The following is an 18,585-nucleotide window of genomic DNA, read 5'->3' as shown; positions in this document are numbered from 1 at the left end:
GCCAGTTTGACTGTTTGCCTATAATAGGAAAAGGGTGTCAGATTGGAAACTGGTTCGCCTGATTTCATGCGTGAAAACAGCTCTTGAAAACGGTACTGCGAGTTCAACGCAATAGCTTCCCCCCCCCCCCCCCCCCCCCCTTTCCCCCCCAACGCGAAAGAATTGGTCAAAACGTCACACGCGAATGTTGGAGCTCGCAGAGCTCGCAAGGGGAAATTAATTTACACGAGTTTTTGTAGTGTGCGTTGCACACCGCGGTACAAAACCCCAATCTCGCTAAGCATGATGAAAACCCAACAGTGCCCGGAAAAACGGAAACAGACTAAGAAAAGGCACACACAACTGCAGACTTGTACGTTATGCGTTACAAGTAATGGATTACTTATAATCGATTACATTTTACTGTAATTTTGTAACGCTTCAATTACTTCCCTTAAGGAGTAACGATCCTTGTAATTCAATTACTTTCTTGCTGTAATCGATTACAAAATTACCCATTACAATTTTTCTCAATTTCTTTTTTTTTTTTTTTCTTGCGAGAGGGGTTAAAAGTGTTGAAATCACTCAGTTTTGGGCAAAACTGGTTAAGGAAAATCTGGTTCTTGTCCATGTCTTTGGGCTGTCTTTAGCTTTTAACCAGGAAACAGTTTGCATTCAAATTCGTGAACATGTTCCTACGAGCTTTTGACTGGTTTAGGGGGTATCACTTTCGAACATCTATATTCTTAGTTCTTATTTGGTACGTTTTATTGGGTTTGTCAAAATTAAGTCTCCGTCCCTAATATAACTTCATGAATATCCCTCCATCAACTGTGCTATTAGAAACTAGGAGCTCTGTTCATGACACCAAGATTCGTTGGCGTATGACCGACGCAAACTTCGAGATACAACTGCTACTGAAACTGAACAAGGCTAGAGCCTAAGAGGACAAAAAAAAAAAAAAAAAAAAGAAGAAAACCTTTTTAAATGAGTATATGTGCTACCGTAATAATAAAAAAGTTGTATAAAAAGTAACGTGGGAAGTAATCGATCACTTTAGAGTAATTCTTCAATTACTTTTTTGAAACTGTAATTGTAATTGTAATCGGTTACTTTTCACAGCGAAATAATTGTAATTGTAATCGGTTACTTTTTTTCTGTAACGTGTACAAGTCTGCACACAAGGCACGTACCAACTGTCTTAGGTCTCTATCAGGGTTGGGCAGTATCGCGATACAAATGTATCGCGATAGTATTTCAGAAATGCATTTCGTATCTGTATTTCTGTATCGCGATACATTGTTTTCACCAGTATCTGTATTCCTGTATTGAAATGCATTTCGGAATGTTTCTTTGTATCGCGATACGATCAGGATGAAATTTATTTCGTTACATTTCTTGAAAAATACTCCCCCCCCCCCCCCCCCCCCCCGAAAAAAAAAAATACAAATCCGAACGCTTTTTTTTTTTTTTTACTTCTGAGGGCCTCGGGGTTAAGGAGATGCCGGGGCATTGTTGCTATGCAGACCAAGGTTCCTTCCGATTCTCCAAACTATTTTTCTATGCAGACCAAGGTTCCTTCCGATTCTCCAAACTATTTTTCTATGTCTCCTATTCTCTCTTCTGAGAAGTGTAGCGTAATCGGGGATTCGAACCAGGTGGCGTGTTAGGAGCGGAGTCAGAGCATCTTCTGCCACAGGTCCTTAGCCAGGAATTTCTTGAGTCAATGTTTGCTGGCATCCAATGCCTGCTTATAAATGTATATTTTGCGTTAGCGTACACAGTACACCCAGCCGGCAAAGCTGGGTCACACACAGTTCGTTGCAGCACGAGCCTGGCAGTGCTTGACTTGAAAATAGTAGGATGAATCACGCAGTGAAGTTCAACACAACATATTCGAATGCGTCTGCGGCTGCGCCGGTAATATTGCACAACTCAAGGGTACGTCATCAGCCGACGTGAACGTGACCCGCTGCTATGGGGATCCGAAACCCAGGAAGGAGGCCAAACGTGGCCTTGCTGTGCCAACCCAGACTTCGTACAGCTGCGACTCGTCTCGAGTGCGCTGTTTCTCGGAGAGCTTGCACCTGTGCCTGGTCACAATCCACGAGGTCTCTGTTTGGGTGATGCTAGGCGAAACTTGAGGGCTGCAATCCATACGTCGGTGGCGGGGGGTCTGCAGGAAGGACCTTCACAACAGAGATGCCATCGTATCGTTTTTTCAGTTGTAACAGAAGATGAGACACATGTTCCAGGATGCTTCAGGTGGTCCACTATTCTAGAAAATTCGCAATGACACTGCCTGCACGATCCTCAACGAGGTAACCTACAACGAAAGTATCTATTGTACTTTCATACTCCAGGGTGGTGAAGTTTCATGTTCAAGGCCACACCTAGAGATAAAGAATACCGGTTATTTCACCGTGACGTCATTTGATCAATGTTGGCAGGGACGTCCTTATTGGACAGGGGCGTGGCGACGTTTTGATGGGATTTAGGGTGACATAGAATTCATTTTGAGGTCGAAGTCTTCTCGCATCCCTCGTCAGACATACAGGATGTCAGGGAAGGGACCGCGGTCAGTCCTTGTAGGAGCGTTTTTTTTTTTTTTTTTGAGCCTATTGAAGACTTTTCGTCGTCCGAAACCACTACCTTCAAGGCAAAGTGCCAACCCTACGGAAAAAATAATTTCGGGATCAAAAACTTCCACTTCAAACTTCAAGCTTCATCTCAGTTGGCGTCTCCAACATATGTGAAAAATGTATTGCAGTATCAGTATTTCTGTATTTGTATTTCTGCCCCCCCCCCCCCCCCCCTAAACTGTACTCCTGTATTTGTATTTCCAGACTATTTGCTTCTATTTAAAATGTATTTCCGATATGTATCGCGATACATTTTTACAGATGTATCTTAGTATCAGTATTTTGGCTACTATTTTAATGTATCCCAGTATTTGTATTTCCAAATACATTTTGAGTATTTCTGCCCTAGCCTGGTCTCTATATACCTTTCACTATTTGGCTACTTAGCATAAAACTATATCAACCTATAGAAAAGACGCTGTCTTCTCCTGAATGACCAATGTCCAAATTGCATCTTGACCAGGGTTGTTCTCCGCCGTAATTATACGAAGTCTGAAAAGCGGGAAAGAGGGGATATCGTTGGCAGACGCTGAAACAATAGGACACGTGCTTTTATACACTCGAGAGCCGCGCTATTTCGAAGCTCGAGCTGCTGCGCACAAAAGCTTGCCACGCTCGTACTGTCCATAGGCGTGCATCCTGGTCCACTCCGCATTCATCCGTTCGGTATCCGAGTTGAACGACAGCGTTTCTACGCGACTACTACGACGCCAGCTTAGAGGAAGTTGGCTTACCCTTGCGTAAGAAGCGGAGCTCGCGAACGCACGTGAGCCAGCAGGCATTCCCAAGGCGTTTGTCAGAGGATGATTCGTGAACGGACTGCAGATAAGAAGCGCGCCCGCATTCCGCTCCGGTTTCACTGGATCGTTGGTATGCAAACAAGCCATCGACAAAGCATGTGGGGTGGCAAGGGCCGTGCCACGTCTTTTATGACCGCTGGCGCGTGGAAACGCAGACGCTAGCGCAAAGCAACATGAACGCCTACATACACTTCGACGAGCTTTTGCCGAAACACAGATCGAGTCAAAGGCAATTCGGGAAGGTCGTTGAAATAAGTCTTTAGGCAAGCCCGAAGGAGGCGGTGCTATCTTGGCGATCTCTATCGTTTTCTTGTTGCTGCTATTGAGAGAGCTTGAGCTGCCGGTTTAAAGTTGCTCGAAACTTTGAATTTTATTGGGAGCAAAAAGAGGCCATTGCATAGTTGTTGTTGTTGTTTTGTTACTCGTAGCCGCTTCTCGAGAACACAAGGCGCGCCGGTCTCCCAATCGTGACGCGATTGGGTTCGCGGTGCTTCGAGCTCCAAAAGATGCGGCGTTCTCCGCGCACGCGGCCTATCCTGCCATCATGGGTTGTCCGCGGACGATCCTTCCTGTTCAGCCTTCCGTCTCCCAAAAAACAAAACAACGGAGCTCAGTGTCAAGCTGCGCGGCTAGCTCGGCGATTATGGCGGAGGGAAGCCAGGCGTCTTGGCGAAGGAGCAACGTGGACGTGTGTCGGTCGGCATGCAACGGCACAACGAGACAAGGCTGCTCGCTCATCCCTCCGAGCCTCGCGTCGTCACGGCTCTGCCCTTTGAATCGAATGGAAGCACTTCCGCGCCGCATTTTTCTGACTGCTTTCCTGAACTCGTCGCGGGTTCGGCGGAGAGCCCCCTCGTTGACGTAGCCGTCGTCCATCACCTGCAGTAACATTGGCGAGCATGCACGAGGCAGCAGACGAGAACAGCCAACCGCTTCTTTGGGCAAGACGTGCAAACGTCGCGGCAGTCTAGCGGCAGTCCAAACAGCGGACGTCCTCTGCAGATAGCCATTGCGAAGATAATGCTCGCGATTCCGCGGGGAGCGCTTGTTCAAAGTACCGGTCTTTTGAGCCTATGCCTACGGACGGAGCCGTCCCTCGGGAGCAGTGCTGAGGCGCCGCTCGCTCGATCTCTCGTGGGTGTGGCCTGCGTACTGCGAAACAGCAGAGCAAGAATAATGTAAAACGTGTTTTTTTTTTTGTCGTTGCGGCGCTTAGAAACGGGAAAAGAGGAACAAAAAATTGACGGTTATATTTTGGAGCTCACGCGACACTCTTCAATAGTTATAGAGCGAAAGAAGAAGAAAAAAAAAATCAAACGACGAGGGTATGATTTATGCATATAAAGTACCTAGACACGACTGCTACCTCGCGTGGCTATTTTAGAACCCCCTCCAAAGCGACGATCGTTGTCCGTTTCAAAGAAAATTCGCAAAAGTATGGACTCGTTTTTTTTTTGTGTGTGTGTGTTTTTTTCTATTTTGTAAAGCTGTGCATGATGTGGCTTAGCAGTAGCAAGATGAGGTTCTCCTGCGTCATGCCACGTCAACCGTCAAGCTATAGCGACATATAAGTCAATCTCTTGTATCGCGTGTACTTTGGTACACGCTACACTGGGATCGCATGGTGCCTATTTATCGAATTGAGGTGCGAGTCGATGCATCCTAATACTTTTCTCTGACGAAGGCATCTGGTCTGGCGCTCTCGCCGCATTTATTCATTTTATACTCCGTTTCATTCGAAGCCCAACCGCAGCCGACGCTGACCAGCCGGAGCCAATGGAGTGAAACGGAGTACAAGTAGGGACTACTTGTACTCCGTTCAGGGGGACTACTTGTACTCCCACTGAAAAGGAATAACAAGACACCCTTCAGGCGGATGAAGTGCCCGGGGCGCACGAGAAGCGGGTGTGCAAGTACACCGCTCAAGTGCACTTTCGTAACGCGAAACAAGTGATCGCCGTTTTCTTTTTTTGAACTTGAATCGCTGTCATCAAGCTGATTGCTGTCTTAGTGCCTATTGCGAAACATGTGCGTTTAAATTTTGTTATCGTCAATAACTTCTTTATAAGATGTGAAAAAAAAAAAGCGCCTATGTCACGTTTGCGCTTACTGGTGTGCGTACTGGTGATATAATTATCAATCGGCAAACACCGCGTAAAGCCCCGTGTGAGGTAGAAATTTTATCAATTGTTATATATAGCACGCGCCTCCCCAGCAGAAGCCTTTTATTTATTTTTTATCGGAAAGTTAATGCGACGAAAGGTGACCCCGAGGGTATACACGAGGGCGTAATGAGTAAACGCAGTTCGTGTGGTATTCATTCTGGTGCTGTCATTTCGTTCGGGCACAAAATAGCGTGCACTTCGATATATTCATTCAAATAAGACATCGGGAGCGAAAAGAACTTGACTGTGACCGCAGTGGACGCTACCAGCCAATCCAACGCTGCGAACGGATCACGTGACTGCGCCCCTCCCCAAGGTCACGTGGCACCCACGAGGCATTGATTGGACCGCTGCGGCTCATTGGAACTCCAGATGGTACTCACTACAAGGAATCAAATTACTTGTAGTAATTATTTTTGGAGCAATTTTGTAATCATTCGATAACTTTTATTAGAAAGTGATTGCGATAGTAATTTGATTACACTTGGAAGTACTAAAATTACTCGTAGCCGTCACTATTTTCCCCTCCCTTTTCCAATGACGCCCTCTGTTTCTACAGGTTTCCTACCAAGAAATTGTCGAACAAAAATCGGCGAATTAAGAAGATAGGTCGCTTATAATTCGAAGATTTTCATCCAATAATGGTCAGCACGAAAGACATGTTTTTAAACCGGCAGGAAACTTTTCGTTTTGAAAATCTGAAATATAATCGGAAAAGTAACGGCTACTTTTTTTTCAAGTAGTGGCCAATCACTTCTCGAGTAATCTAATTGAATACGTTTTAATCGTGAGTAGTATCGATTACTTTTTTCGAGTAACGTGTGCAAGTCTGATTGTGAGGATAAACTTAGTATATAAGTTTGTTAGGTGTACACGTGGAATGTGACATTCCCTACACCGACTGGTGGCGAGGCTGTACGGGAGGGGGGAGGGAAGGGAGGGGAGGGAGGGGGCATGCAGATTGAATTAAGTGATTACAAATGGCACTGACCTGAACGCTTTGTTGAGTAGGGTATACGTGGAATCGCGACGGATTTAGCAGCGCGCACGAAACGCACGCTTGCACGTGAAACGCGGGATGCCATGTACGCGTACGAAAGGCAGCGAAATGACGGGCAACGACCTTCAGGCTGGAACGCGGAGCTGGAACGCTGAGCATGGTGTCTTCTCACACACACACACTGTCTTGGCGCAGATAAGGTTTTCCGAGCAGAGTATTACATCTCTCGGTCGCTCGGTCCCTGCAGTGGAGAGATCGCAGTGATTGGCGTCCCCTCGAAACCAGATCTGTTCGCCTCTACCACCATTTTTTTTTTTCTGGTTTGCGATAAAACGGAGGTACGCACGAAGCCAATTCAGGCACATAGCGATTTCCCACCTTCCTCCCCCGTATTATTTCTCGGGGATAAGCAGTCGACTGACGTACCCACAAAGGCCGGGCCTGACAGGCAGGAAAAAACAAAACCCAATTGCGCTTCTGTGCTTGATGGGAGCTGCCAGTCAGCCGGCGGTTCGTTCACACGGTTCGCCATGTCTTCTGGTCGGATGCCTCGCGTTGTGGTGCACCCTGCTCGTCACGCTTTTCGAGTAGCCGGCGCGGCCGGATATGCTGCAGTCCCGCTAAATCCGCACACGGCGGAATAAGTACAGCACTCGGACTCTACACGAAAGTTATGTATATGTTCCCCTTGCGGCTGTGAATCGCTTGTCCTCAAGCTGGAAACTTGGCACCCGTTCCGAACTATAGATGATAGACACCGACTTCCCATTATGCCGGCAATTGATATCCGGCAACGCCTACCGTATTGCGATCACTTTTGGTGGTCTCGTATATAAACCAATGCATTGATGCGAGAATCCCCTTTGTTATTTTTGCGTAACTGCAAATCAATGACTCCCTTGAGCCCGGCTTAAAACGGAATACATCGAGCATATCGTGATATTAAGCTCGAATTAAGAAATATGCCGTTTCCGAAGCTTCCATTTCTAAAGAGTACTGCCCTTAATCATTATACAACGAAGAAATATTTCGCCAAGGAATAAAAATAAAAGTGGGTACCCCTATAGGGTGGGTACCCCTAGGGTACCCAAGGGAGGTTGTTGATAATGTAGTGATTGCGCAGGCGAGCTGGTGGATGTTAACCATTTTGTTCTTAGCCCGAGACTGAGGCAGGAAAAGAGGAACGATTCTCGATCTATTGAACATCTGTCTGGTACTTCGCACGAAAACGTTTAACACGTGACCTTCTTGATATGTTATTTCCGGCACCTTTGTGCCGAATGTTGTATAACAATTGTCCAGGACAAGATGTCCTCTGTCGAGTAAAAAAGATGTGCGTCCCACCAGCAGGTAAGACTTTCTTTTTCAGACTCCATAGTTCTACGTTACCAGTGAAAGTGTGGCTGGAGTCAAAAGGCATGTTTGTTCCATAGTCTGTGAACTGCCTGCTCTGTAAACAGCCCGAAACTATTGAACATGTCTTTATCGACTGCTGGGACGCCGTCTTCTTTTGGGACGTGCTCCAGCGGACCTTGAAAAAAGAGTTGTGTATTACAGGCCACGGTATTCGTTTTCTTCCAAAGGAGAAGCACGAGCTCGTCCCTTGCGAGATCTTTTTTCTTCTGGAGCATTATGCTATTTGGATATCCCGCATGGCTGTAAGAAACGCCGACGTGAATGCAAAACCTGTACGCTTTTAGGCTTCCGTGAAATTGTTGCACGCTTCAAAAATGTGTATCAGTCACGCGGAAGAATGCCAGGATGGCTTCCGATGCTTGATGACCTTCAAAAAATTAAGGAAGTTTAACATGTAACCCAGAAGCCACTGGGAACATGGTTTTAACCACGTATCATTAATCACTGTACATACTTCATGCATCTAAGAAAAAAAAAAGTATTCGCATGGCCTATAGTTAGGCGCGCGTCTGGCTCGCAATGGAAAGGTCGTGGGTTCGAATCACGTACGTGTGTCTTTTTTCGTCCTTTTTCAGTTAGCGCCTTTTAGCCTTTTAATCGATATCTACCAACTAGGCCCAACCAAAGTTTTATTGTTCCAATCCCGCCTAAAATTCTTCAAATTTTTCTTTAAGGCAAATAAATTACTTTATAAAGTGAAATCATTGGAGACATGCGGCGACCTTTAATTCGCATCACATGTTTTTTTTTAATTACTTTCATTTCACGCGTGACGTCACGTTTGACATGAGCGCTGTGGCCAGTTGTTTGAAATCCCCGCGCGAGGTCATGTGGCTATGACTTCATGACCCTATCGACTAATCAGGATTTTCCCGTCAAAACGCCACCGACGCCGACTTTTTTGCGACGCGAGCTCCTTAACGTTAATAAACGAGTTCGGAAAGTATTGATTGTTACCTGCTTCTGGTTTATCGTATTCTGAAAACTACGAACACTGTGGTGCAAACAATAACGGAATAACGCGCTCTACAATGAGAAACTTTCCCTGTCCAATATTCCTTCCATTCTGCTTGATTGCTTTACTTAATTGTTTACGACGCAATCGATCTCTATGAGATTATGTCAAAATCTGAGACCTCTCCGTCCTTTTCTTCGTTAGCTTTTGGACGAGGGCCTGCGTCTCTCAATTATAACCAGACTGTGATGTCTGGCACCGTATACTGCTTTGGGGCGCCGATGAAGAATTGTTTAACAAATTAATCGTTTACCTTCAATCTATTAATGCGATTGGTTAGTCGGGTTAATGCGAATGCTGGTAGACTTGTTAAAGTGATGCGAAATTATAATATAACATTGATATGAGAAACGGAATTTCACGAATTCGTAAAGACTTAACGATGCAAGAACAGTGTCTCTTAAAGTAAGCTTTTTTTTGCATATATTTAAATGTTATGAGTTGATGGCAGAAGAGGACCGAAAGAAATGTATGCCACTTTTTTACTGACAAAGTTGTCAGCTACTGAGTACTATTTCAGTGATTCAAAACTGTGTAATATGTGTTAATAACGTACACTTCTCTATTTGATTAAAATGTGAGACACTAGTACAAAAAAATGCTTTACTGATACCTTATGCTCTTTACGGAACAAAGCGCCAGTAAGAAGGAACATTCTCTAGCAGGCGGCTAAGCAGAACATAAATATGGCTTTAGGTCAGTTTATATCTATTCGGGGGGTTCTCAGCTATAGTCCGTTTCACCTTACATGTTGTACCGCAGAGAAGGCTAGAAGCGCGAGCTCATCCACCGAGATGTGCCCTAGAGCAAGGAGCTCGCGCTTGTAGCCTTTCCTGCAGTACATCACAAGGTGAAACAGAGTATAGGCACCGTGTGTTCAGATAAATGAAAAAAAAAAAAAAAAAAAAGTGGCAGCAGTTGAGTATAAGTTTGATGCCAGGCTAACATGAACCTACCGATTGTTCCTCGCGGTTATAATAAATAACAGGAAGCGGTTGGTATTATTATAATAGATACAAGTCCGCGTTTGCATAGCTTAAAATCATGGCCTCCCAGAGAAACAGAAGTTAGGCCGCGATTCTGGACTTTGAGTTTGACAGCGACGAAGCTGGTGCCCGTGACAACCTCATGAAAGGGTCATCGATTAATGCATAAATGGGTTAATCGGTCTGTTAATCGATTAATTTCACGACCCTTCTGTATACGATATACGTAAAGCATCCACTAATGTGCACCGGGGGGGGGGGGGGGGGGGGGGAGGGGGGGGGGGGGGGGGGGGCTGCATTGCACTAAGAACATTTTTCATCACCGAAGTCTGGAATTCCATCCGAAAGCCTGACACACTGTTTATGCATCACCAAAAGGCTCGGTGTTCTCTTTAGACTGTCTTTTCTGTAATGAATTTTAAGGTTTCTCGACTTTACAAGTACCTGAGCGGCCCACGAGAAACTAAAGACACGTTTCTTCCGCACACGCAGGGCACGCAGTCGAGGAAGATCAGCATGACGGTTCTGCAGGAGACCGAGTCGCTCTGGGAGCCGTCGGGCAGCAGGGCTCGAGCGGGCCACTCCATCACCCAGCAAAACATCACCGTCCAGTGGCCGGCCGTCCGACTGACCGACGGAGACGTTCCCCTGCGCGGGAGGCTCCAGCTCTTGCACAGGGACAAGTGGTGGTCCGTCTGCACGAGGTCTAAAAAGTGAGTACGCCACCAAAATAACCCCGGACAATCGTCGCTCGTGTCTCTCCCAAAATGGCTTCGTGACCGGTGCAGTGCTGCCATCACAAAACACTTACCCCCCCCCCCCCCCCCCCCCCTTTTTCCCCCAGAAAAACAACGACAACGAAAAAATCTCGCGCGTATGAAAGCGCCTTTGAACCCGGACAGTATCAAAGGGGCCGTCGGAATAGTCTCCATCACTGCCTGACACATATATTCCCCGTATCTCGATCTACTCCGTGTCTTAGGACGGGAGAAGAAGAAAAAAGAATGCACGGAGCGAAAAGGCCGCTCACGCGTCCCTTTGTCCGCCGACGGTCTTTGCGGGCAGTGGAACGAATTCGTGGGCGCCCATTTCTGTTGCCGACGGAGCCGACCAGATTTCACCCCGGCTCGAGTCAGCACCGCGAGGCGCACACGCCACGGAGACCGAATTACCGTGACCACCAGGACGGATCGCGCTGCTCCAGTTCTGAATCGAAGCGCGTCGCGACGGCCGCACAAGCACCCATTGACTCTGGCCGTTGACACCGGTCTGCAAAGCGACAGATCCATTTGTAAAAAGAAAAAAAAAAGAAAAGAAAATAAACACGAGGAGCCGCCCTTTTTGTCGGCGACCCCCAAACCGCGAGATCACGAATGGCGCGCCACGGTCAAGACGCGGTCTTGAAGACGCATTGTTCACGCTCGCGGCCGTCGTCATCGCAAGGCGGAAGTGCCTCGGGCTTGGAGGGGGTGCAGCCAGCCCCCGCGCGGAACGCCACTGACGCCGCGGTCCACCGCGCGTGCACCAACAATCGAGACGGGCGGCCGAGTCAAGTCCAAGGGCGGCTGACGCACGTCCAGGAAACCGGCCCCGCGCCGCCCATGACAGGAGTCGAGCGCGACGGAAACCCGTAAAACGCTCGCCGACGTCCGATTGAAAACGGTAGCAAGGACGCGGGCTGTCCGGGTTAATGACGTCACGCTGAGAGACGAGGGTCGCGCCAGATTTCGCCGGGGTGTCGACGACCGCGCCGTTATGGGGCTTCCTTGAAGCCCACGAAAAGGCTTTGGCACTCGACAGTCGGACCCGCGAACTTCTGCGGTGACCCGAGTCTTCCGAGTTGGAGAAATAATACCTGTCGGGCCTTTGGCTCGTTCTCAGAGAGCGTGACTACAACGATGCAAATAAGTCTAATAAAAAAAAAAAAAAAAAAAGCCATTTTCCCGCACTATCGTGGCAAAGGCTGTGTTGACACAGCTTGTATTGTGCGTTGCGCTCGCGGTGATGTTGCACACGGAGGAATTCGGTGCGCCGCGCAGTGATGGAATTGCTGCGCTATTTGCTCCAGACTACGCCAAAGTGCTTATAAAAAGTTATTTCCCTGCTGCATCCTGCTACATTTGACCCCCCTAAAGAGGTGAAGAATTTGCGCCAGCACTGTGTCGGTTTTACTTTCTCAATACCAACATACCAATACCGGCCCTACACTGCCAAATCAAAAGTAACTTGTACAAAAAAAGATAAAAAAAGTGTTTGACTATTGTTTTGAATAACGTACCATTTGATTTCATCTTCGTATCAAATAGTCACAACCCCGTAGATACCACAATATTTCTCATTATTCGGTCCGTTCGGCTTCGTACAGCGCACAGGAGCGCTGCCAAGAAGTAACACTCACAAAGTGCTCGCCACGATCCTGCATATCTCGCTTCACCGCAGCGCCAGCCGCGTCCTACTACATTACTCCAGAGCACGCGTCGGATATTTTGAAGAAATTATTAAGTAAACTTGATGAATCGTGATGCGATACCTCCTTTACCTTGCTAGCTATACAAATTTCAAAGTAGAACCACGGCTCAAGTATATACATACACTGCAATGTAAAAAACGATTGGCCTCCAAATGTTCGGGGGCACAGTCAGTAAAGTTAGAACTGAAACTAAATCAGTTTTAGCGATGAACAAATGAAAGCTTGGGATATTAAGTTCCCACAGGTTGATTTAGCATCAACTCTACGTGCTAATTTCTAGTGATGCGCATAATGAAATGGTGCATTGCTATCAGTTTTCTAACGGAATTAAGAACTGCACAGTTTTGTTGTAAGAGCTTCAACAAAACATCAAATTCTTTACTGAAAGGGACTCTATTCTAATTTCAGTGGAATATACGTTTAGGTTTAATCTTGATGCCATACATAAAGTAGTGGATGGATTAAATTAACGTTTATTACTTGGGCTTGTAGTAATTTTTTATTTAATTTTTTAATTAAGTAGTAATCTTTTAATTAGTTAAGTTAGTTTAATTAAGTAGTAATTATTTTAATTAAGTAGTAATCTGTAAAATTACCCTTCGTAGTAATTTTACAGATGTGCATGTTACGTTCTTTAACTAGCACTTATTTCAGAATATTGGCCTAAAAAGAAAAACGAAACAAAGACTGGTCACCCCTGGCAAAATTCCTATATAGTACGCTCTAGGGTCGTTCCACTATATTTGGCGGGCGATGTTTCGACTGCCAAATTTAGCAAAAGGGCGGTCACGTGAGTGGTGTCGGTCGCTTTTTTTTATGTCGTTCTTTTCCTACACAGCCAGCCCTACAAAGTAATATACGAAAAAACAAATTTTGTTGCCGTGTCATGGTGGCGCTTTATACACGACTAAACAACTAGTTGAGTGTTCGCAGGGGTTAGACTCCCTGGTGTGCAATGGATGCTGAAAATTAAATCCACAAAAACGTTAAAAAGAAACAAAAAAAACAAACAAACAGAAAGAGTTTTTTTTTTTTTTTTGTTTTGTTCCAAAATGAATCGGACCAATCACATCATGTCAGCCAGGGTCCCGGTTGGTTACTCTGCGCTGGGGGAAGGGGGGGGGGGGGGGGGGGGAGGGGAGGGGAGGGAGGAGATGATTAATAGAGAGCTTTAAAGAGGTGAGGAAGCGGAGATTGTAAATTTCTACGCCCGGTATTCGAACACTACAAACACGGCACTATTCCGTGCTCCTTTTGTGGCCTCTTTTCCTCTGTGTTGCTCGTCGCAGGAACGAAGCACCTTTGCCGTTGGGATATACCGCCTCGGTAGCGCAGTAGGCAGCGCGTCAGTCTCATAATCTGAAGGTCGTGAGTTCGATCCTCACCCGGGGCAGGCGGTCTATTCTTTTGGCGGGTCCAGTGGCCGAGCAGCTCGGGAGCACGTGGTGGAGCAAAAGCTCGCGCTGCAGAACCTGGGTTCGATCCCCGCCCCTGCGCGTTTCGATCTGGATGATATCGTATACCGGCTTGCGTCCACACAATGGACCTTTGCTTTTGTGTGTTCGTCCCAACGACCATCGCCAAGACCACCACAGAGGAGAACCGGTTACCGATGCATGCAACCGTGCTTTCGAGATTCTTTTCTGTGTTACCACCGGACACCAGCCATCACCTCCGAGGATACGGTACTGTAAGGCTGAAAGGAAGGTCCGACGCAGAGTACATATTGTACTGCGTGAGCGGTCGGCTGGGATTCGCGTTCTCGCTGATTGAACACGCGTTCCGGCCGAACGGTGAGGCCGCATTCGTATCCAATCTGTGCGCCGCATTCGTATCCAATCTGTGCCCCGCATTGGCCTTCTTTAGGTGGCGCCGAAAATTCAGCAGGTGACGTAGAAAAGAAATATTTGAGCTCGAAAACACGCTAGCATGCACGCATTACCGGTCACGTAAAAGGCTCTCGGTGGTCCTTGGGATGAGCAGCACAATAGAGCAGTGGCCACAAGGCACGCCAGTACGATGCTCATCCAGATCGAAACCAGCATAAAGGCGGGTATCGAAGTCTAACCCAGGATTGGCGCGAGCTTTCACTCTAACCGCGTGCTCCGAGCTGCCGTTCACCAACCAACACATTTGGCCACCGAACCTAAAAATGTTACTGCCTGCCCCCGGTGAGGATCGAACTGAAGACCTTCAGGTTATGACCATGACGCGCTGCCAACTTAACTACCAAACGTTTTTTGTTTTTTTGTTTAACATGACATTTACACAGAAGATCCTGTATTGCATATGAAACACAGGACTCTATAACTTGTCACAAAAGCGAATAGAGAATGTAATCGACAAATATACTACTTCGTAAAAAAAAATTAAGTGGAAAAGTTTGGGGGAGGGCGGGGGGGGGGGGGGGGCAGGCAAGAATCCAAGGTCAAAAAAGCGCTTCTTTGTTTGCTACGGGAAACACGCCTGGATTTTTGCTTGTAGAGGATGAACTTCGGTGTTTCGTGAACAGTGCCGTTTCATACCTTTCGAATAAAATAATGTGTAAATGTTTAGGACTTTTACGCCTTTAATTTTCTGCTTCCTTTTTAACCCCCCCCCCCCTCCCTTCCCTTGTTATACGCCACGAGCGTCTTGTCAGACGAGAACCGCATTCCAAAACCGCACGGCGATCGAGCCCATAGCGTCGTGTCAATCGCCGTGTTCAGAAAGGAAAAAAAAAAAAGGAACAAAAAACTACTAAATTTTAAAAGGGCACCCTGGGCGACCGGTCAGGTCGCCCACCCCTAGGGCCGGTCCTGCCAACCGGGATCAAAGGTCGGCATTTTAGGTCGCCCTCACTGACCCTCACCATCACAGCCACACTCACCCTCGTAGCTACACTCACCCTCAGCCCCTCACAGTCACACTCACCTTCCGCCCTTCACTCACCCTCTCTAAACCTCACGGCCCTTACGCCCCTCGCGCACTCATGGCTCTCACCTCACATCCCTCGCGGTCCTCACTCACCCTCACACTCACCCTCAGCCCTTCACAGTCACACTGACCTTCAGCTCTTCACTCACATCCCTCACGCACTCACGGTCCTCACTCAAACTCACACTCGCCTTCAGCCCTTCACTCACCCTCTCTGAACGTCACGGCCCTCACGCACTCATTGCCCTCACCTTATGGCCCTCACCTCACGCCCCTCACGGTCCTCACAGCCCTCACTCATCCTCACGCTCATGAATTTCCGGGGTTCAGAAACTTACCCTAACTTACCCACCCTTGCCTCACCTGTGAAGATGAGGGTGAGTGAGGTTTGCCGAGGTATGACCGGTACCAACCCAGGCATCTGATTCTGACCTCACCATCACCTTGTCATCTAGTTGTTGAGGGAGAGCGTTGGCGCGTTGGTGGGAAAGTGTGCAGGAGGCGAGGGCACAGCACGTGATTCGGAGGAAACTGGGAAACGCGAAATTGCAGGGTCAATGCTGGCGTGTGCGACCGCAACAGAAGGGAGTTCCGAGTTTCACTCCCGCTAGAGCGCTAGCTTTGGCGGGCTTTCTTTCAGAAACACCACGCACGACGATGTTCGCGCCACCGACGATGATCGCGCCTCACACAATGGGCACCAGGTTCATCTGTGCTGCAACATATCTCCGCGAAAGCAACACGTAATACGTTCTGTGTTACCATTGTCTTTGCCACAATAGTGAAAAAAAAAAAAAAAAAAAGCTTTTTCTTTTTTTTTTTTTGTGGTGTGTGTGTGCACCCTTGTCAATTTTAACGGAGCTGCCGCAGCGTTGTCAAAGCTAACTTGGCGAGCGTACGCGAACGAGACTCAAGAGGACGCAACGGCTCGCGCAGCAGTGCGGGGCTGCAGCACCGAGGGAAAATACTATACAGCGTAAAGAGAGAGAGAAAAAAAAAAAAAAAAAAAAGATTGTTGACGGAGTTTACTGTTCTTGCATTGAGCAGCCCCTGTCTCGATGCAAAAATGATTGGGGATTGGAAAAGAAGCTGAGACAGGGCCGCCCGAAATATTTCACGATTTAATTAATTAATACGATTATCTTAATTAGATGTTTAAAATAAATGCATAGCTTATGAAATTTCCGGGGACGATATAATGCAATTAAGTTAATGACTGTTGGAAAGCTTTGGGGCGCGCGCTTCCTTGACAAATGCAACTTCGACCCACATCAGCCGCATCGCCGCGTCGCGAAGTGCAAGGCTTTCGTTTGCGGGCTCACGGCTAAGCTCTTCCTGCCTCTCCCAGCCGAGTGGGTATAATGCGGTGAAAGTTGCGTGTCTGTTGGACTGGTCAGGCATCGGTCTTACATCACGTGATCACGCTCTCTGCATACGCGCTCGGGGGTGAGGCAGTGAAGTGCGCTTCGGGGCATCCAGATGCTACTAATACGCAGACGAAGTAGCCAAGTGCGTCCGGAATCGTGCGTTTTCTGGCAACGCAGGGGAATAGATGCTCGTCCCAGAGTATCGTTGATATTTGGAAAATTCTTCGAACGGAACGTAGCCGAGTGCTAAAGGGAAAAGCACTTCTCCGTCAAAGCTACACAAATGCGGTCTGCGCAAGTGCCGTATACGGCCAGGCGGACATGATGTTCGAGAGATAATGCAACTAATAGATGATGAATTAAGGAAAATTCATTAATTACTTCTTTAATTAGACGTTTTAGGGCAGATGTTTATATTGAAAAAAAAAATGGAGGCAATCCATGTTGAAGGGTCGACCAGTTTTTAGAAATCCTGGATCGAGCGCGCAGTTCGAGTTATTCATTGTAAAATTTTATTCTAGAAATCTGTCGATACCAAAACCAAACGCGCGCGATGCCCGCCGGAGGGACAACCCTCGTTTGACGCCGGAGGGTCACGTGTTTAGGACGAAATTTGCGTCACAGCGCGTCGAAGCATTCACTTTTTGTTGAGTATGGTCAGGTTGGTCTTTTAACCTTACTCGCGCCCACGACTAAAACGTTTTTCAGTGATATCGCGCAGCAAAGCAACTTGTCGCGACCACCGTGGTCGCGACCGACAAGGTGGCTTATCGCTTTAGTTCGCCAGGAACACAAATTTCGTCATTAACACGTGACCCTCCGGCTCGAACGCTTCCGACGGGCGTCGCGCGTTTGGTTTCGGCATCGACAGATTTCCAGAACAAAATTTGACAATTAATAACTCGTAATGCGTGCTCGATCCAGGACTTGTCAAAACCGGGCTGGCCTTCAACATTGATTGCCTCCATTTTTTTTTTTTTTAATATATATAAATATGTGTTTTATAACGTCTAATTAAAAAAAAAAAGTAATTGAAGAATTTTCGCGAATTATTCATCTATTAGCTGCATTCTCTCTTGAACACAACGTCCGCCTGGTCGCATAACGAACTTGCGCAGACCACATTTGTGTAGCTTTGACGACTCGGAGAAGTGATTTTCCCCTTAGCACTCGGCTGGGTGCCGCTTCTCCGCAATACACCGGTGCGCGGTGGGAAGCACTCTGAACGGAGCTCCCGCCCGAACAGAACGGGAGAAATAATTGCGGAATTTCCGAGTACTGTCAATGTTCGATATGAAGATTAAACCGAATAGTATGTTATTCCAATCGATAATCGAAAGTTCTGAAATTGCACACAAGCCTATCACAACAATGCCGCAGTGTAGAAGGGCCTGAGCAGTAGAGTTTCAGCACTTGTGGCGCATTGGTGTAGTAGGAAGCACATTTGGCGCAGTTTGGCGCAGAAATCATGTCGCTGGTCACCCAATTAATTTTCTGCAGAAACACAAATGTCCGAGCAATGCTAGCTAAGATACTGTGAGCAAGTATAATATATGCAATAATTGTTTATTTTTTGACATCATTGAAGATACATATATTGGCTGCATATTATGCAGAAATAGACGTGACCCGTGCCACTCGGGAAAAAAGAAAAGAAGGAAAAGTCTTCTCAAGCAGGCAGTAACAAATAGTGGTGTTTGATCTTTATTTAGATTCTTGTCTTACACAAGTTGTATCCTAGCAAGCATTTTTAACTGTTTGAAGTCATCTTGGCTATTTAATAGCTTGGAGGGAATGCTGACAGTTACGCTGCTTTTCATTGCGTGCAG

The 18,585-nt window shown here is 47.0% G+C and overlaps 1 protein-coding gene and 1 non-coding gene across 3 annotated transcripts in view; both read left to right on the top strand.

Annotated features, from left to right (window-relative positions):
• LOC8035134 (protein bark beetle) overlaps window positions 1-18,585 on the top strand; it is a 78,874-nt gene that overhangs the window by 36,638 nt on the left and 23,651 nt on the right. For both annotated transcript variants that reach the window (XM_042287551.1, XM_042287550.1), the window contains exon 2: window positions 10,496-10,716. In XM_042287551.1, coding sequence (XP_042143485.1) covers window positions 10,496-10,716 — 221 coding nt within the window. The remainder of the gene's footprint in view (window positions 1-10,495; window positions 10,717-18,585) is intronic.
• Trnam-cau lies at window positions 13,794-13,866 on the top strand. Its single transcript has one exon. It is a non-coding gene; the product is annotated as a tRNA-Met (tRNA).

Source organism: Ixodes scapularis, unplaced genomic scaffold, assembly GCF_016920785.2.
Source record: "Ixodes scapularis isolate PalLabHiFi unplaced genomic scaffold, ASM1692078v2 PGA_scaffold9__187_contigs__length_104089568, whole genome shotgun sequence".
Classification (NCBI taxonomy): domain Eukaryota; kingdom Metazoa; phylum Arthropoda; class Arachnida; order Ixodida; family Ixodidae; genus Ixodes; species Ixodes scapularis.
The sequence above is the reverse complement of the archived record's forward strand: the minus strand, read 5'-3'. Positions and strand labels throughout refer to the sequence as shown.